The 20,331-nt window shown below is 47.4% G+C and overlaps 1 protein-coding gene across 2 annotated transcripts; it reads left to right on the top strand.

The window, feature by feature from the left end:
• The first annotated feature begins 100 nt into the window (after positions 1–100).
• Positions 101–18,750, top strand: MGAT1 (alpha-1,3-mannosyl-glycoprotein 2-beta-N-acetylglucosaminyltransferase). Of its 2 annotated transcripts, XM_005907812.3 has the most exons (3): positions 101–217; positions 1,135–1,556; positions 16,223–18,750. In XM_005907812.3, the coding sequence occupies exon 3, from the start codon at positions 16,347–16,349 to the stop codon at positions 17,688–17,690; it is 1,344 nt and encodes a 447-aa protein (XP_005907874.1). In that variant the 5' UTR covers positions 101–217; positions 1,135–1,556; positions 16,223–16,346; the 3' UTR covers positions 17,691–18,750. The 2 variants fall into 2 exon arrangements, with proteins under 2 accessions (XP_005907874.1, XP_005907875.1); XM_005907813.2 differs by lacking the exons at positions 101–217; positions 1,135–1,556 and adding an exon at positions 6,374–6,530.
• The last annotated feature ends 1,581 nt before the right edge of the window (positions 18,751–20,331 follow it).

The raw sequence follows: 20,331 nt of genomic DNA, 5'->3' as shown, positions 1-20,331 counted from the left end.
ATGACGGGAGGTGGCAGTTGCCGCGGACCCACTTCCGGAGGACGAGCGGAAGTGGCTGCGGTAGATGGTGGGAGGGGGAAAGGAGTGCGAGGGGAGGGCCGGGCGCCGGGGGTCGAGGGGTGGGGCCTGGGCCGGTAGTGGGGACCCAGCCTGGGGCCTGGAGTTCGACCAGGGGCGGGCTGCGGATACCTGCCGAGTTTGGGTGGGCGGGACCCAGGTAAAGAACCAGCGCAGATAGGGCGAGGGTCGTCTGGGCCGCAGAGGGGTGTGGGGGTCAGAGTCTAGAGAGGGTCGCGTTGTTACCCTCTTTCCCAGTGAACACAGAGCAAGGGGTTCCAGGGAGAAGGGTGGGAGGAGTCAAATTCTTGGCTGGGGGGGTGGGGGGGGTCGTTCTTGTGGACGCCACGCCCCTACAGGAAGGAAAGGCGCGTGCGTGTGTGTGTGTGTGTGTGTGTGTGTGTGTGTGTGTGTGTGTGTGTGTAGGAATAAACTTAGAAGGGAAGGGGCGGCCGGGGTGGGCCACTGGATTGAAAAAATTGGAACATCACTGGGGCTGTTGGTGGTAGCATTCGGGCCTCTAGCATTTCAGGAAAGTGCTCTCGGGAGTCGCCTCAGGAAGGAGTTTGACGAAGATTGGGCATTACATCTTTGGCACAATTTTGGAAGGGGCGGGGGGTGCCAGTGAAGGGAAGGGGTCAAAGAATGCTTGTAGAAGGTGCCAGCATCTAGGTCTGGTATGGATTTAATTCAGACTGGGAGAGTTGGCCGATTAAAACACTGCACACCCTAAGAAGCTTGGGAGATGTAGGACGATTAGTGTGTGGCACAAACGAGAACAGGAGGAGAATGTTCTTTTCTGTATTTCTTAGAAGACAGTCTCCACACAGCAGTGGTTTTGGTTACTTTTCTATGGTGGGATTAGGTGCTGTCTTTCCTTTACCTTGAGTCATATTTGTATACATATTGTTGAGGTGACTGTTTGGGGTGGAATTGTGAGTGAGGTAGGTACTTTGAATAACCTTGTGGAGTGTTTAAGGAAGGGTTTTTGATGATAATCTCATTTAGGTAGGAAGTATTAGGGATTCCTTTGAGTATATAATAGATTAGAGAGTGTCATGATTAAATATTCTTCAGGTTAACACAGAAATCAGCTTCAAGGGCCATGCCGGTTCTAAGGCCTGTTTCCTCTCATGAGCTTCAACAGAAGACGGACTCTCCAGCCCTCACAGTGGATGACTTTCCTTCCCTGAACAGGAGATGGGATAGTACCTGGGATCTGCCTATCACCAGACTTTGGGCATAATAAACCAGCTGAATGAAGGGATGTAATAGACCTCTGGGAGGGACACTGAAGCCTGCAGGGGGGGGAGGGACCTGGACATACTCCTTCCCCCCCAGACTCCTCCCATTCAGAGTCCACTTAGCCATGGACTTTGGACCTGGACCAGAGGAGAGAAGCTGCACTTCGGTGTTTCTGATCTGGGATTCTCAGTTTTGGAAATGGAGTACTGGATGGGGGTTTGATGATCTTCAGGGGAGCAGCTGAGAGAAGAAAGGTAAGGTTCCTGTCTCATTTCCCACTTGGTGTCTTGCTGCTCCTGTGCAGATAGTGTTGAGTAGGGCGAGTCCGGGACACTGCCATTCAGAAAATGCCCTGATGAGAACTCTTACCCTGATGGGTACACAGAAAACTTCACTTCTCCTTCCCTCTCAGAGTGCAGGCTTGTTCCCAGTATCTCCTTACCCAGACAGAGTACCTTGAAAGCAGTTGTGAGCAATGTCAGTTGTGAGGTTAGACCATGGAGAACATAAAAAGACTTTAGGCCTCTGAAGGGAGGTTGTATTAGATTACTTGTAAAGGCCTTTTCCACACTGGGGTAATAGGATTCCAAGTCAGTTTGGGCTAAGTACAACTCTGGAATGGATTATCCAGGCTGAGGCAGGCTGCTGTGTTTTGGAGAACTAACTAAATAGAGCTACCTTGGGTGGGGGCAGGTAGCAGATGGTCTGGAATACCTCCTAAGTTGCCTCTCCTCCTTCCCCTTTAAGGAAATGTAGGCCGTGAAACCTCACTGTAAGAGCAGAGGAACTGAACACAGGTTTGGGAATCAGGATTTGTGTCCTAGCTCTGCCTTTCTTAGTGAACACCCCTAGATAATGTCAGTTAAGCTATGCCATGAGCTCTTCACTTGCAAAATGGGGATAACTAACTTTCCAAGTCCCTCACAGGTTGTTTCCAAGGAACAAATGAAATGATTGATTTTTCAGGAGTATCCAGGGCCATGTACATGTAGCAGAGTAACATTGTTATTGTTTGATATGCTTGTTTAGTTGCATAGAGAAAAACTGAATTAGGAGTTCTGTTCATTTATTGAATTAGTGTTCTGGCAAAAGTCTTATTTGTGCTTAATTAAGAGTCTGTCCTGAATTTGTCTCATCCTGTTGCTACTAGCCAATACCTGCTATCATGAAGTGGTGGCAAAGGTGCATGGGTTCAAAGAGAGCTCAGATTGAGGGATTCTTGTTGGCTCTCCGAGCTCTCCGGTCAGCTGGGCATGTGTGCTTCTGGGTAGCAGACCAAAGAGAGGTGGAGAGAAGTGTAAGTCTCAAGGACCAAGTGTCTGTTAGGAGATGGAGCTCCATTTCTTGGAATGAGCACTGGGCCTTTCTTTTCTATGCCATATCCTGGTCTTCTGTCCTGCTCTTTGAAGTGACAGTGTTTTTCAGACTGCCATTGTTTAGCCTTCTATATTTTCACAGGCTCTATTCCCACTTAAAGCAGAAGCTGTTCATCTTACCTTCTTACCTACTGTTCCTTCCTTGAATTACAATTTACCTATGCCAGGATGCCTGCTTTTCTGAGTGACAACAACAGCAGAAAGGAGAGGTGATGGAAATTTTGATAGGATACAGTGGACTGGGCAAGGGGTAGGAAGCTTGCTTCTAGCATCTCTTTGCCTCTCACTGCTGTGTAACACCTGGGCCTCATATTCAGTGGGCATTTGCAAGCTGAAAATCGTGTGTTTATGACTTGGTTTCTTTCTTTTTCCCTTCCTTCTTTTCCACAGGAGTCTGTGAGGCCCCCAGTGGCCTGAGGGCTGGGCAGGCAGACTAGGTGGATTTCCTGTCACCTCCCCTAGCTTTGCCCAGCAAATTCCTGGTGCTATTCTTTGCTTAGACACTAGGATCACAGTGATCCCTCAGGGATATGTGGTCCCAGGCCCTCATCCTGCCTAGGAGGCCTGTGAGTGCTTCGAAGCACTTGAAGTACCACAGAGTCGTGCTGTATTTGTACAGTGCTTACATTATGTGAAGTGTCCAGGCTGTTGTGTTGTGTCAGTTTTTCGTCACCACATTGTTGTGAGGAGAACAGAGCAGGGATTATTCTCCCAGTATGATGCGTGAGGGGAAGCTACAGAAGCCCTGAGCAGGCAGGGCTTGCCTAAGTGTGAAGTGGCAGATGCTGTGATCGCCTGCCCAGTTCTTTGCTTCTTCTATAGTATCTGACCTGACAAGGGCCGTCAGGATTCTGCTGCAAACCTCCAGGGAGGAGAACTCAAGGGCCCTGTCAGACAGCCTCCTGGTAAGATGCTTCCTTCTTAGAGTGAGCCAGAATTCCTCTCCCCTATTGTTTCCAGCAAAAGCAGTAGTCCTTCCCTCAGCCTGACCCTTTGACAAGACAGTCCTCTGGACACAGCCATTAGCCTTCTCAAAGGGGCACCATGATGCCAGGGCACAGCACTCATTGGGTGTTCAGCCACTTAGCCAGGACCAATAAACCACATGTTGTGTGTATGTTGTAACTGAATTTATTTATACCCTTCTTTTTTCCAAAAGGAATCGTCGGTGACTAACCCAAAGTTCCATTTAATAGACATTGCTCAGTGGTTGTTGTGTTAATCTTTTCTCTTTTCTTTGATTTTGGTGAGCTGAGTTTCTGTGTTGTCGAGGGGAGTAGAGATATTGGGAGGAAGTAAGGGGAAAAATAGATACATCGTTGATTTAAAACTTTGCTTTTATTTCTACTTATGGTTTCAAGCTAAGATCTGTCTTATGTTCAGAGCATGAATTCTTTGCAAATTATACAAAAATTCAGGATATCTTGGGCATTGTTTATGGGAGGGCAGTTTCCTGGGACAATTTTCACTTCCTTCTTATCTGTCCTCTCCTTTTTTGGGAGTAGTGGCTAGGACCAGAACTTCCTATTCTTCCATTTTCACAGAATCCAATCCCAGTTTCATCCCCAGAATTCAGGCACTTGGCTCCTTGTTTCTGCCCTTCTTACCCTATAACCCTTCTCCATGAAACATCCATCAGGAGCCCAGGGCCTCTTCCCAGGTCAATTTGGCACTCATCACCCTGGCTTCTTGCCTCTCAGAACAAATGTTTTCTTTTGCTTCCATCCAAGAATTCAGCTCATCCTGCCTCTCTAACCAGGTCCTTTGTTTTGGGACAGTCAGGGAATTTCTACTCTTAGATCTTCTCTAAGACTTGAAATTTAAACAGAGGGTTATAGTGATGGGGCATGAGTTTTGGTACACAGTTATCTTTCCTCTTTCCCACTGAACAGCCTTAGATAGAGAAGGAGGATTGGTAGAGATGGGAATCTGACATATTCTGGGATAATTGGTTTCCTCACCTTTCAGCATTCTACTCTGGCCTTTGTCCTGGGATAGTGATCTTAGCTTATCTTGGATCCACAGTGTTTCCCAACTTTTCCCAATTTTAGGAAACTATGGTTTTCCCTCTTGCTTTGATATGGAGTATTAGTATTATAATCCCATGTACCCCTCATGGGGAAAAGCTTAGAGAGAGGGCAGAGATACAGAAACATTTGCTGCTGACTGGCCCATAAGTGTGGACTCCCATCGCTTGCCACAGTCCACACAATCAACTAAACTGGAGACCCTGGACACACACAGAGTCCAGCATCACTGAGGCGTCAGCTCTTCTTTCACTCTTCTCCTTTAGGACCAGGCTCCAACTGCAGGATTTCCCTGCTGCCCCACTATGTGCTTGTCATGCTGGACACACAGCTATCTCAAACACTCAAGGCTGCATGAGAAGAGGGAATGAGTGCCATCTTGGAAGTAGGACTGCCTGGGTCTAAAACCTAGCCATGACCCTCATTAGGTCTTGTGACCTTCAGCAAATTGGGACTTAGCTTGAGCCTCAGAATATACATCTGTAGAGTGAGACGACAGTGTATATTCTGCAGAGCTGCTAGGGTTAAAGGAGAGGCTGGGGGTGGGGTAGGTTGTAGGTGCATGTAAAGGCCACTGCAATTTTGTTTTAGCTCCTTACCCCCATGCAGGGAATTTTAGGTCATGTCCTGCCTTTGTTTCTTTAAACCGCCACACAATTCCTAGTTTCACTTAGAAACAAGTTAGTGAGTGATGTCAGTAACCACACACCAGGAAGTTCCAGACTGCTCTGTGCTCTGAAACACAGGGGAGGGAAGTGGATGGGGGCAGGTGCTGGTGCCAGAACAGTGTGTCCTGATCACATGGCAGCCCTGGCTCTGGACCCAGTCCTTCTCAGGAAAGTTATCTGCACGAGTAACCAGTAGTTCTTAGCGTCCCTCCTTCACTTCTTAGGGTCAGATACAGATATCTACGCTTTTCCAGGGTTCCCCCTACCCCCTTTCACAGGTCAACCCCAAAGCCTGCTTGAGGCCTTAATTTCCTCTTTGGGTCTAATGGTTCTCCCCTAGGGAAAGGTCTGTCTGTTTCTACTCTTTTACTTCCAACTAACAGCATTATCTACCCCGAAAGAAAAAACAAAAGCAAGGGTGGGTGAGGGAAGCCAGCTTGCTCTTTCTCGATTTTGACTGCAAGTGTTTCCTCCCTGGCTTCTTTTTGGCACCCTGGTTCTTGTTCTCACTTCCCTGTAAGCTGTAGCCTCTGTGATGCCCTGGACTCCTCCCTTCCGGAAGCCAGCGGTTGGGGGAGCAGGCCCCCAGATTCTTGGCTTTGGGTTTGGTAAACACACTGCTGAGGTAAGCTGCTCGGCCTACCCCTGGCAGGGCTGTTCCCCTAAGCTCCACGAGATTCTGCACTGTGTGACTGGGTCTGGGCTGGGAGACGCGAGAAGTCTGGACTGGAGTGGATTAAGCGTAATTGGTTTGATGGGTATTGACCCGTGGAGTTGCGATTGTGAGCAGCGAAGGGCCCAATAGTAACAGTTATCTCCACTACATCTCCCGAAGTTGGGGACCCCGGAAAACTTGGGGTGGTCCAGACCTCGAGTCGTTCTGAGAGATCGGGCATTGGAGACGACCTGGGGAGAAGGGGCCCTGGAAGAGTTGAGGCAGACAGCTCCGCCCCTCGGCCCGCCCCGCCCCGCTCCGCCCTCCCCGGGGAAGGGCCACGTTGCCCGCCCGGCTATCCGGCCCGGCGCGCAGCGAGAAGGGCCGGCCGGGCGGAAGGCGCCGGCAGCCGCGCGAGCGCCTTGAACGCGCCGGGGCACCCGGCTCGCTCCCCACGCTTCGGGGCGGGCCAAGTTCAGGGCCGGGAAGTTGGAAGGACCTGGTAAGTGGGAGCCAGGGAACGTCGGCATCCGTCAGTTCTGGGGTTTGTTCCCGGAAGGGGATCGAGGTCTGACTGAAGGAGGCCCCGCCGGAGGGGAGAGGGCGCTTCGGGACTCGGGTCCCGACTTGAGAGGCTGCCGCTTTCCAGTCCCTCTGTGTCCCCCGCCAGCCTCGGTGCCTGAGAGCCCCAGCAAGAGGATATTGGCCCGGGCCACCCGGGGTCACGGCCGCGCGCCGCTCCTGAGCCGGGAAGTGGAACTCTTGCGTTCCGTTTGCGGAATCCCGGGCCTCCAGCTGTTGGAGAGAGGGCGGGCTCTGCGAGGAGGGGGGCGGTTGTGAAACATCCTCCGGCCGACTTGGGTGCGGGGCTTGGAGGAGCTGGTGTTGCTGGAGAGGGTTGGGGAGAGGAATCCGAGGTGGCTTTTCCTCAGACTCCACCCCAGAGTCCTTTCCAAAAGTTATTAGGGGTTCTTTCTCAACAGCTCTGAGGAAGAATTGACTCAATGTGGGAATAAGTAAATTGTCAAGAAAATTTGCTCCTACTTGTTTGCTAATGTGTGTGAAGTAGGGGGCCCTGAGACGTACAGGGCCCCCATCTTATAAACTCCCGAGCAGAAGGGCTGGGGCCAGCTAGTCAGTGTCTCCTCAGGACAGTGAGCCCCGGGGTAAAAGGCTCTACCTTGGTTAACCTTTGCCCCTGTGATGTATTTAATTAGTCTCTGCTTTACGAACATCAACTGGCTAAGATTGCCCAGCTTTCTCTTCTGTCGTTTATAATACTTTTCAGACCATGTAGCCTCTTCTCTTAGATGCTTACACCCGCCGCCCCACCCCACGTCTGCCTCGATTCCGATTCCGAGACTATTGAGCTCTCTTGGATTCCCCACCCTGTCCTTCTCTCAGATTAGAAAGCAATGTAGTGAGTTTAACCTCAGTGGCTATGTGACAGGTTAAACTCTTTTCCTGTTTGGGACATTGAGGAAGTTAGTACTGTTCTTTTTGTCATTAGAACCCAGAGACCTTGGAGATGATCCACATCAAGCCTCTCCCTGTACAAATGCAGGAACGAAGGCCCAAGTGACTACTCAGGGTTACTTGGTTTCCCAAGGCTTTGTGCTTTTTTCCTGCACTAGCATCATATATCCCGTTAGCCTTTTCCAGGATGAATAACCTGTATCCCTTCTCTCTAGGTCTTATTCTCTTAAGTCCTTGAATTATTTAGTGTATCTTCTCTGACTCCCTTTCAGTTCTTCCATCCTTTTGAAATTATGGAGCCTGGTACAAGATACAGGAGGATACATTATTAGAGGAGGCCTGATAATGAACAAAAAGTAATTCAATTGAGTCTCCATTATTTTTGGCGTGTCTATACTTTCTCGGTTTTTTTAGGCGGTGCTTTTTAACATGCTAAGCAAGACAGAGATAGAAGGGAAGTTCTGTCAACATTCATTTCCATGCTTTCTAAAAACTAAGACTTCTCCATTTTTGCTCATTTTTGACTATCTGGTGTTCTCTTGCTGTTTAAAAAAACACCTTTTTTAATTTTTTTGCCATAGAGAGAGGACTGGCTAGAGAATACTATAGGAATCAGAGTGTTAGAAAGGGTTCTTACAGCTCCGAGGCAGTTCTTCAGAAGAAAAAACTGAGACTTACAGGAGTTGGTGGGACCTGCCCAGAGCCTTCTGGTTTTTGATTGAGGATCTTATTCACTAAAAAGGCTCATTCCTCATTCCCACCACAGTGTACTTGGTCTTTGTACTTGGTGGTATGGACCAGCTGTGTCACTTCCCTGAAGAAGCAGTGAAAACTCTGGCAAAACATAGTTTAAGTTTGAGTTTGTGCTTTGCAGGCAAATGTCATTGATAACAAAACATCAGGTATTCAGGTCAAGGTTAAGGACTGTTCTATTTTAGAAAAGGAAGGTGTGTCCGATTGTATTTTCCCAAATGGCCACAACCTTAAACATCACATTCTCCAGTTGTTACCATAGGACACTGCCCTCCTGCCACCTGGCTGTGGTGGCTGTGTTTCTTTTTCCTTGAATGTAGGCGGTACTCAGGATGCCCCTGACCAGTGAATATGTCAGAAGTGATGCAAGGTTGGATCCTGAAAAGGATGCAGTTTTATTTGACTTGCGCTCTTCCTTCAGACAGTCACTTTTTGGAGTTCAGCCTCATGCTCAGAGGAAGTCTATGCCATGTGGAGAGACCACATGGAGGTGACTCCAGCTGACATCTCAGCCAACGCCAACATCATTCTGCCGACACATGAGAAACTAAGCCTTTAGAGGAGTCTTCTAGCTGAAGTTGCAGACCTGATGGTGCAGAGGCAGGTCATCTTTGTGCCCCAGCGTCCAAATTCCTTACTTGTAGAAACCAAGAGAGAATAAATGATTGCTCTTGTTTTAAGCCATTCGGTATTTTTTATTATTCATCAGTAAATATCTAATAAAGGAGTATGTATAGGGGCAGGACCTCAAAATTTGGACTCTTGTGGACAGACGGCAGAAGGAACACTTGCCCTTTGTATCAAGGCTACTTAGATTCTGCTTCACTCATCATTTCAGATACTCATTGCTACATAACAAATCACCCTAAAACCTAGTGGCTTAAAACAGCAGAATTATTTTATTCCCGTCTCAGCTATGTCATTTTGCTTCTGGTCTTTCATGTAGTTGCAGTTGGATGTGGCTGGGGCTGGAATCATTTGGAAGGCTTCCTGTCATGTCTACTATCTGTGGCTGACTGTCAGCTGACCTTAGCTGTGGTTGTCAGCCAGAATACTTGGAAGGTATCTAGTCCATGTGGCTGGGCTTCCTCTTACCTTGGTGGCTGGGTTCCAACAATAGGCATCTCAGGAGCATCAAGTAGGAACTGTGTTGACTTTCATAAACTAGTCTTAAGAAGTCACATAATCATCACTTCCTCTGTAGTCACAGCACAGAGAGAGGGAACACTGACCCCACCTGCTATCCCCGCCGGCCCCCCCAACCCCCAAGCTCTGGAGGGAGGCGTGTCATTGTCACTTTGTAAGAAGAGCATGTAGAATGGGATGTTTTGTAATCAACTTTGAAAAATGTAATCCTTCACTGTTAGGCTTCTAATTTGGTCTTTCTCTCCAATTTAGTTAATAATGTCCTCCATCTAACTACTTGAACTTCATACATGTGCCAAGCATTGTAATAGGTTTAGAGGTCATAGAGCCTTTTCTTCTAAGGAGTAAGGTGAGAGTCAGGTAAGTACAGCCACAGATTCTATTACAGTGTGGAAAGGGAAGGCAGGAGGTGTGGAGAGAGTATGGTGGAAGTATAGTGTGGAAAGCCTGAGTCTGCCTGAATGTTAAGGAAGTATCACCCAAACTGGGTTCTTAGGAGGTATAGTGCTTGTTGATGGGGCTTTAGATGATTTCAGCATGCAGGACCAGCCAGAGCAGAGACAACAGTGTAGAAAGCATACTTACTGGGGGAGGTAAGTAGCCTGTCGAGGCCAGAGTATGCAGTTCATGGAGTTAGTGGTTGGAGGTGAGATTGAAAGGGATGTTTGAGTCAGTTTGTTGTGAAGGCCCTGTGTGTCATAATAATGATTTTGCATTTTATTCTGTGGGTAGTGGCAGTATAGTTTTTAAGGCAGGTGAGTGTTGTGACCAGGTGTGTACTTTAAGAAGGATGCTCTGTTGCTATTGGGAAGGTTGCTAAAGGGAAGCAAAGTTAGTGATAGGTGGTCCAGCTGAGAAACCTAGTCAGATTAAAGGGTTTGAAATCTTGAAAATGGGATGATGGCAGTGAAAGAATAACTTTCTCTTCCACTTTCATAATTCTGAAATTCTTGGGGCTGGATATGTTTCAGAATTTAGAAATTTTTGGATTAAAAAAGATGACCTGGTACATTTATGATACAGTCTAAGATCTGGAGCAGCATACCATAGTCCAGCATGTTTATTTCTGTAGCAAAATATATGAAGGGATATATAAAGGCTATAGTAGCCTCACATTAGATTAGATTTCTCCAAATGAGGTTATGCCAAACAAGTGTGGAAAACTTCTGTTTTTCAACACTTTTTGGACTTGGGAATTACAATTAAGTGATTGTAGGTGTGTGACATACACATGAAAGTCACTTTTTTGTTACAGGCAAATCTCCTGAATGTTGAAGATCCTAGCATAGCAGCTTGGCAGCACTGGGGGAGCTGGTCTACCTCAAGTAGCATGTAGCTGAGGGGACTTGACAGATTCTGAGCACAGGTTTGTGCTGGTGCTGATGGTTGTGAAGGGGAGGTAGACCTCACAGGGGCCGACGGTATCTGGGAAGGTGTCCAGTGAGATGTGAGTCAGAACCCACTAGGTGAAGGAGAGAGGGAAGAACAGACCAAGCATACAGGCACATGCAAAGGCCCTGAGGCAGGCTTGGATGTTTGGACCCTGGAAGGAATCTAGTAGAATGGTGCAGAGAGAAGCACCAAGAGAGGAGACAGACAAGTGATGGGCTAGCACTTACCCTGTCATATGCCAGGCACTGTTCTAAACACTTAATGTGAATTATCTCACCCAATCCTCAAAGCAACCCAATGAGGTATTCTACTACCATTTCCGTCTTAGAGGCGAGAAAATTGAGTCTCAGCAATTTGAAAAAACTCAGGGTGATGCCCAAGCATTGCCCTGGGATGTTTGACTTGCTCTTGTTACTGCCATACCCTCCAAACGGTAGGACTTAGAGCAGCAGTGCTTCCTGGATGAGTGCATGGGCTCTGTTGGTCAAAAGCTGGACTGTCTCATCCCATGGGCACAGCCATCTGCTGGAGAGTGCATTCACACACCACTAACTTCTAGACGAAGTAGAAGATCATGCCCTGGAGAATAAGGGGAGAAGTAGTAGGAAATGGCACTGGGACTGTGGGGGAGTCTGTGTGGAAAAGGGGTGGGCCTGGGAATAGTTATGTCCCAGTACCCGGATGGCAAGAGAAGCAAGTTCTGTTTGAGAATTTAAAGGAAAGGGTTGTGGAGTGAGAACAAAGGCCTGAGCGCTAAGTTGGAGGCCTGGTGGCCTGGGGCAGCTGTTTGCTATGGGCTGTCTAGCCATTTACAAGGTTTATAGACTTGCTAAGGATACAGTCTGCAGAGGGACTGAGAAGATTGGTTTGATCTGCCTGGCTTAGAAGGGTGGTGGGGAGGTCTTCTAGGCCTGGGGTAGTGGGTGTGGGCCGCCTAGTTCTAATGTCAGGAGAAGAGTGAGGTTGGAGACCATACGGTCCCTTGGGGTTTTGCCACCACTCTGAGAGCCTCTTGGCCTGAGGTGGCTCATTGATAAGTCTGAGATAGGCCTGCTCCTCCAGCCCTGAAGCCAACACTTGAGCTGCTGGAGTTCAGTTTCTCTTTTCTTTCCCCTATCCTTCTGCCTGAAGTCTTTTCCTACCCAGTCAGTTGGGAGGCAGGACATCAAGGGTTAGGGATTCCAACATTGACCACATCGTCAGGCAGAGGAAGGAAAAACTGGGAATCTGTGTGTGTTTCTGTTCTGGGAAACCCTGATTGGTGAATGAGCACTGATAAAATGGAAATTTAATGACACAATAAAACAGAGGCTTCTAAGAAGACTGGTGCTATGGAGTAGGGAGTGTGGATGGTTTCTGGAAGGAAGATAGGAGGTGGTGGTGCAGGAGCTGGAGGGGTCTCAGAGGAGGGACAGGATCCATTCCCTGTAGAGACTCTTAAAGATCTGCCCTTTGATCCTTGGATACTGGATCGGCCTGCTTGAGAGCCCAGGAGCACAGAGACGAAATCTGGGACCTGAGATTTTGGTTAGCTTAGTGAACTGGGCTGTGAGGCAGAGGGTAGCTGGCAGAGCAGCCAGCACAAGAGGGTGCAGACCTGCAACTTTTGGGTGTGAAGTGTTGAGACCAGAGGCAGGAATGCCAGGGTTAAAGTTGCATGATCAAGAATGGCAGCTGTCCTGGCATTGAAGGGTGTGGTAGATCCTTTAAGTAATGAGGTCTGGTAGAGTGAGGGGCCTGGCAGAACCATGCCTTTTTCTTGTTGGCTGTGTGTCCCAGTCCCTTCCCAGAGCCTGGCAGAGAGCAGGTCGTGTCATTGCAGACTGTGGAATGGTTGAAGAGTTCAGGACAAATAGATTGTCCCCAGTTCTTCTGATGTGTCCAGCTGGGGCCATATTGGACGAAGCTAGTCAGAGCTGTGGGCTATGTCCCTGTTTGATTGTATTTGAAAATAACTTCAAAATATAAAAAAGTTGCAAGAATAAAAATGGTGTAAGGATTCTCATATTCCCTTTACTCAGATCCACCTATTAACATTTTGCTCCATTTTCTCTTCATATTTATACTTGATATTTTTGTTCTGAACCATTTGAGAAATTGCATCTACCATGGCTCTCTATACCTAATTACTTCATCATGTATTATATAAGAATTGGGATATTCTTTTATATAACCACAGTGTGGTTATCACCTAGTCAACACTGATATTTTGATCTACTGTCTATATTCAATTTTGTCATTTGATGTGATAATATCTTTTTTAAAAGTTTTATTGAGGTATAAATGATATACAGTAAGCCTTAGGTATCTAAAGTGTGCATTTTCAGAACTTTGTTCATCTGTATTCAGCCCATGAAACTATCACCCCCACAAAGTTTCCTAGTGTCCCTTTGAAATACTCCCCTGATGGTCTCACTGCCAGGCAGACACTGATCTATATGTATTCCTTCATATGTTGCAACATTATCTTGAGATTTGTCTATGTGTTGTATGTATCAGTAGTTTGTTTCATTCATTTTATTTATTTTTTATGTTTCATTTTACTTGCTGAATATTATTCCATTCCGTGGATAAGCCACAGTATTCCAATGCTGATGGGTGTTTGGGTTGTTTCCACTTTTTGGCAAAGTGCCCTCAAACATTCTATATTGGTTTTTGTATAGACATTTGTTTTCATTTCTCTTGGGTGTATATGTAGGAGTGGACTTACTGGGTCATATGGTATCTCTGTTTAGCATTTTGACAAACTGCCAAACTACTCTAAAAGGGCTTCAGTTCCTTATCTCACACCATATAGGAAAACTAATTCAAAATGAATCATAAATGTAAATGTAAAACTTTAAACTGTAAAACATAAAAAAGAAAACATAGGGGAAAAAAATCTCTGTGACTTTAACAAAGATTTCTTAAATACAACACCAAAAACATGATTCATTAAAAAAAAAAAACCTGAAAATTAGAAATCATCAAAATTAGAACTTCTATTCTTAAACTGATTCTATTATGAGAATCAGACAAATTTTTGATTTTTGCTAGTCTGATGGGTGAGAAATGTTACCTTAGTATAGTTTTAATTAGAATTTTTCTTATCATAAGTGAAATTGAACACCTTTTCATACATCTATGGGCCATTTTAGTACTTTTTTGTGTGAGTTATGCTAGTGTTTTAGACAGGGAATTTTTGGCTTTTTTTCCCTTCAGTTTTTAAGAAGCTCTTTGTCAGTTAGGGTATTGGCTTTTTATTTGTGATGTGTGTTTCAAATATTCTCTTCCAGTTTGTTAATCTTCTTTTGACTTGGCTTATGGTGTTTTTGGAGAAGGAAATGGCAACCCACTCCAGTATTCTTGCCTGGAAAATTCCATGGATAGAGGAGCCTGGTGGGCTACAGTCCATGGGGTCGAAAAGAGTCAGACACAATTTAGCAACTGAGCACACATGGTATTTTTAGCCATGCAAAAGTATTTTATTTATCACTGCATCTGTATTTTAAAGCATATTTAGAAAGTCTTTCCCTCTGCTAAGCTATAGAGGAATTGACATAAATCTTTTAGCACTTGTGTGTTTTTAGTTTTCTACTTAAATATCTAGTCCACTTGAAATTTATTCTTGTATACAGATCTTGTTGTTGTTCGAAAATACCTGTGTAGTTGTTATAACACAATTAATAAGACCATTTTTTTTTTTTTGCCCCAGTAATTCTAATAATCCTCTTTATCATATATTAGATATCTACATGTATTTGGGTCTGTTTCTGTAGTTGAAATTCTATTCCTTTGCATGATCTGTTTAATTTCCATTCCTTGAATGATCTGTTTGTTTACATATCAGCACCACATTGCTGTTGTTCATTCATTCAGTTGTGTCCGACTCTTTGCGACCCCCATGGACTGCAGCACGTTAGGCGTCCCTGTCCTTCACCATCTCCCATAGCTTGCTCAAACTCATGTCCATTGAGTTGGTGATGCCATCCAACCATCTGTCTCATCCTGTCATCCCCTTCTCCTCCTGACTTCTGTCTTTCCCAGCGTCAGGATCTTTTCCAGTGACTTGGCTTTTTGCATCAGGTGGAAAAAGTATTGGAGTTTCAGCTTTAGCACCAGTGACTATTCAGGGTTGGTTTCCTTTAGGATTGACTGTTTTGATCTGATCAGCATAACACACTTTTAATTATAGAGGCTTTGTAATGTGTAGTATATCTGGTAGGGCTAGTCCCTCTTCACAGCTTGTTCATTTTCATCATTTTCCTAGATGTTCTGTTTGAACTTCAGTGCCAGTTTGACTGCTACTGCTGCTGCTAAGTCGCTTCAGTCGTGTCCGACTCTGTGCGACCCCATAGACCGCAGCCCACCAGGCTCCCCCGTCCCTGGGATTCTCCAGGCAAGCACACTGGAGTGGGTTGCCATTTCCTTCTCTAATGCATGTTTGACTAGTGTACAAAAACTATTTTTATTGAGATTTTTGATGAAGCTGAGGTGTCCTAACCAAGAACAAGGGATATTTAAGTTGTCTTTTGTCTTTTCAGGAATTATAAGTTCCGGTAGGTTTTTGCATATTTCTTGTTTATTCCTGAATAGTGTATCATCATTGCATACATTTCATATCATTTCATAGCTATTATACATAAGGTTTTCTCATTTATTGTTTATTTAATGAGTTATTGTTTGTGGATATGAAGGCTACTGATATTTGCACATTAATTTTTATCTACCACTACCTGACTCAAGTTTTTGATTGTTTGGGTTGGACTTACCATTGTTTCTCTTAGAGTTTTCTAGTCATAGTCTCATAGCATCAGCACATTTGTACTTCTGCCTGTAATTGTATTCTGCAGTCGAATTGCATTGGCTGATCCCTCCAACAGAATGTTAAACAGTCATGTAGATCTGGTCCCTGACCTTCATGGGAATGCCTCTGGTGCTTCCTTATTAGGTAAGGTTCTGGCTTTAGTCCTGAAGTGTGATACTAAGAATTTTAAAGTCAGTAATCTTTGGGCAGTTTGATTTGAGGAACGGGAGGCAGATGGTCTTACCCCCCATCTCTCCTAAGCTCTGGATGGAAGATGGTAAACAAAGTCTGTCAGGTAGAGAAGGGGTGGGTGGGGTTCCTTTGCTTCCTGTCTTCCACCAATATCATTCTCTACATATCCTGCTCCCCCACTCCCCCCTGTAAAAAAAACCCCACATTTCTTTTCAGAGGATTCATAAACCATTTTGGAGTCGGGGAGCATGCTATCCTAATCCTGTTCTTCCATACAGATTGACCCTCCGAATTAGGGAATGGGTAGCTCTTTTCTAAGAGAGGTCTGGAGTTAATCTCCTGGCCTTCCTTGTCCTGAATTTTTCATCTGTTTCTGCCCCCCACCCCCTTCTTCTACTCTAGAGCAGGCCCGTGCCTTGTGATGATGGTTGTTTTTCTCCTCTTCTCAGGTGCATGGCTGCTTCCTAATCCTGGAGCCCAGAGGAAGCATCCCTAGAACCGCGGGGGTGTGAGCCAGGCAAGCTGAGGGCAGCCTTGAGCCCTACCCTTCCCGCCTCCCCTGCGGGGGCCAGGATGCTGAAGAAGCAGTCTGCAGGGCTTGTGCTGTGGGGTGCCATCCTCTTTGTGGCCTGGAACGCCCTGCTGCTCCTCTTCTTTTGGACACGCCCAGCGCCTGGCAGGCTACCCTCAGACAGTGCTCTTGATGATGACCCCGCCAGCCTCACCCGCGAGGTGATCCGCCTGGCCCAGGACGCCGAGGTGGAGTTGGAGCGGCAGCGGGGCCTGTTGCAGCAGATCAGGGAGCACCATGCTAGGTGGAGCCAGCGGTGGAGGGTACCCACCGTGGCCCCGCCCGTCCCGCCACGAGTGCCTGTGACCACTCCACCAGCTGTAATCCCCATCCTGGTCATCGCCTGTGACCGCAGCACTGTTCGGCGCTGCCTGGACAAGCTGCTGAATTACCGGCCTTCTGCTGAGCACTTTCCCATCATTGTCAGCCAGGACTGCGGGCATGAGGAGACAGCCCAGGTTATCGCCTCCTACGGCAGTGCTGTCATGCACATCCGGCAGCCTGACCTGAGCACCATTGCAGTGCCACCCGACCACCGAAAGTTCCAGGGCTACTACAAGATTGCTCGGCACTACCGCTGGGCACTGGGCCAGGTCTTTCACGAGTTCAAGTTCCCAGCAGCCGTGGTGGTAGAGGATGATCTGGAGGTGGCTCCAGACTTCTTCGAGTACTTTCAGGCCACTTACCCGCTGCTGAGAGCCGACCCCTCCCTCTGGTGTGTGTCTGCCTGGAACGACAATGGCAAGGAGCAGATGGTGGACTCCAGCAAGCCCGAACTGCTCTACCGCACAGACTTTTTCCCTGGCCTGGGCTGGCTGCTGTTGGCTGAGCTTTGGGCTGAGCTGGAGCCCAAGTGGCCCAAGGCCTTTTGGGATGACTGGATGCGCCGGCCAGAGCAGCGGCAGGGCCGGGCCTGCGTGCGGCCCGAAATCTCCAGAACAATGACCTTTGGCCGCAAAGGTGTGAGCCACGGGCAGTTCTTTGACCAGCACCTCAAGTTTATCAAGCTGAACCAGCACTTCGTGCCCTTCACCCAGCTGGACCTGTCGTACCTGCGACAGGAGACTTATGACAGGGATTTCCTTGCACGTGTCTATGGTGCTCCCCTGCTGCAGGTAGAGAAAGTGAGGACCAGTGAGCGGAGCGAGCTGCAGGAGGTGCGAGTGCAGTACACGAGCAGGGACAGCTTCAAGGCCTTTGCCAAGGCCCTGGGAGTCATGGATGACCTCAAGTCTGGTGTCCCCAGGGCCGGCTACCGGGGCATCGTCAGCTTCCTGTACCGGGGCCGCCGTGTCCACCTGGCCCCACCCCAGACCTGGGATGGTTATGATCCTAGCTGGAATTAGCAGCACCTGCGTGTCCATCGTGGGCCCCCTCCTTGCCATCTCATGGCCTAAGATGGGACTGCAGTCTCTGGGCTTCATCGTCCTCTCTGTGTTTCTCTCTTGGGTCCATTTATCTTTTTTTTTTTTTTTTTTTTTTTCCGAGTGGCATTCAGGTGCACAGATGATAAGGTGAGGGGGTCAAATCAGGGGACTCTTTCTGGGATATGTTGGGGGAGTTATTAAACAAGAAACCACTGTGTGGTAGGAGGGACTTGAGCTTATCATGGCCACACACATCCACATTCCAGGTTTTCTCCTAGGACATCGGTGGAGAGGTTGGCAACTTTAGTTCTCTTGATCGGGCCTCTTTTCCCTCTTTTCTCCTGGCTCTTCTAGCCAGAGTATGAGCCCTCCTCCTGTACCTGTCCCCGACCATCTCCGCTTTCTCCCAATTGGAGTAGGGGTAGGGGGCTGTATTATGTGAGAAGGGGATGTATCTGTGCCGGAATGAGACTAACCAAAGGGGTTTCATCACCGTCAGGGTCCAGATAGAGCTGTTAGGTTGTCAGGGTTTACTGCCTCCTGCCTGTATTTCTCTTCTTCCCCTCTCTTTCATCTCTGACCTCCTCTCAGCTCTTCTTTCTATGCAGCCCAGCAGTTCATGATTCTAAGATGAAATGGTGAAGGGGAAAAGCAGAATGTTCCCCCAGCTCATCCACTGTGGTGGGGAGAAAGACTTGGATGCTGGGGCACCCCTCCCTCATTCTTCCTCTAAGAAACAGACTGCCCCTCTCTCCTCTCCATCCAGTCCTTTCCAAAAACCAGTCCTTTCCCTGTTGCTCTAGGACAGTTCATGCTAGCCTGGCTTTTGGAGGCCCTCTCAGTGTGAGGTACAGCAGCCAAGACCATTCGACCCAACCTCCCTCCCTTCTCTCCCAAACATCCCCGGGTACACAGATCAGGATGCAGATGGGTTGGAGAGCAATGTGTGTGTTTTTGTCTCTTGCCTGACCTCAGTTCATGGAGGAAAGTTTAAGCTACAGAATTATTTTCAAAAATAAAGGCTGACTTGTCTGAAAAACTGTGTGTTTATGTGTCCTGGAAAAGGAGGTGGGAGTGGAAAAGGGAGGTGAAGGGTGGAGGAAGAAAGGAAAAGAATGAGGACTGAAGGAAGGGGCTGCACAGAGAGGAAGTAGATCCTTTGGAGGAGGAAAAGCAGCTGACAGGAAGGTAAGAGCATGGAGTTGGGGGGAAAAGGCATAGGAGAGCTGAGGAGGGGCCTGGGCACGAAAGGCCAGGCTTGGCGGTGGAGAGGACCTAAGGCTTAACTCCCCTACTGCTAATCTCTATAGAGGTAGGCTATGGCCCCTCAAGGCCTGAGAGAACGTGGGCCTCGTCTCCTGCAGTGGGTACATTGTGTGCGCGCCCTCTGCTGGCCCAGGCACCATTTCCTAGGCATCCTCCGGCACTGTCCCTGAGCTCCAAGATGTAGAGCTGACAGCTGGATCAAATCTGGCAGTAGCACATGAAGCGTGAGAATGGCTTTTACACTGCCACCCAGAACACCCACACTTAAATGGCAAACTTTGCCTGAAAGGATTCCTGAGAGTTTCTGTTATCCGCTTTTTTTTTTTTTTTTTCTGATACTGCTTGTGACCTATCAACTTGATTTCGTTAGTGGGTTTGAAAACCCTGGGCTAGGTGACTTTGTTGACAGTAACCACCTTCAAGCGTCACACCAGATGGATGAGCTGTGGAGAAGCCGTGTAACCAGGTCACTGAGGGAGCAACTCTGGCCTCCCTACTGGGCTCAGGAATTTCCTCTGTGCTAAGGGATGTTGAAGCTGAAACTCCAATACTTGGCCATCTGACGCAAAGAGCTGACTCATTTGAAAAGACCCTGATGCTGGGAAAGATTGAGGGCAGGAGAAGGGGACGAGAGAGGATGAGATGGTTGGATAGCATCACCAACTCAATGGACATGAGTTTGAGTCAACTCCAGGAGTTGGTGATGGACAGGGAAGCCTGGCGTGCTGCAGTCCATGGAGTTGCAAAGAGTTGGACACAACTGAGAGACTGAACTGAACTGAACTGAAGGGAACCAGTGTTCAGACATTCATTTTAACCTTTTAGATTCTTGCAGAGCTAGTTTTGTCTTCCAACATCCTCTTAGATGGATTATTTAATGTTGTTCTAGGTTAGGGACATGGTTGTTGTCCATGATTTGCAAGGCTGTCTATCTCACCTGACACAACAAGGCAAGGTGTACTTTGGTCTTGGCACTAAATTAACACTTCCTTACCAAGTGCATTATTTTTAGTGTTCCACAATTAAAACTAACTCATTTAATCCTCAAAAAGATCATGGGTGGTAATTAATGCTCTGATTTTACAGGTGGGGAAATGGCACAGAGACGTTCCTTTGGCCAAGGCCACACACCTAGTTGTGGATGGAACCCATGTTTAGTGAAATTAAAAGATGTTTTCTCCTTTAAGTAACGACAGACCTTCAGTTCAGTTCAGTTCAGTTCAGTCGCTCAGTCGTGTCCAACTCTTTGTGACCCCATGAGTTGCAACACGCCAGGCCTCCCTGTCCATCACCAACTCCCAGAGTTTACCCAAACTCATGTCCATTAAGTCTGTGAACCATCCAACCATCTCGT

The sequence above is a fragment of the Bos mutus genome, chromosome 7, assembly GCF_027580195.1.
Source record: "Bos mutus isolate GX-2022 chromosome 7, NWIPB_WYAK_1.1, whole genome shotgun sequence".
Taxonomy (NCBI): Eukaryota; Metazoa; Chordata; class Mammalia; order Artiodactyla; family Bovidae; genus Bos; species Bos mutus.
The sequence above is the reverse complement of the archived record's forward strand: the minus strand, read 5'-3'. Positions and strand labels throughout refer to the sequence as shown.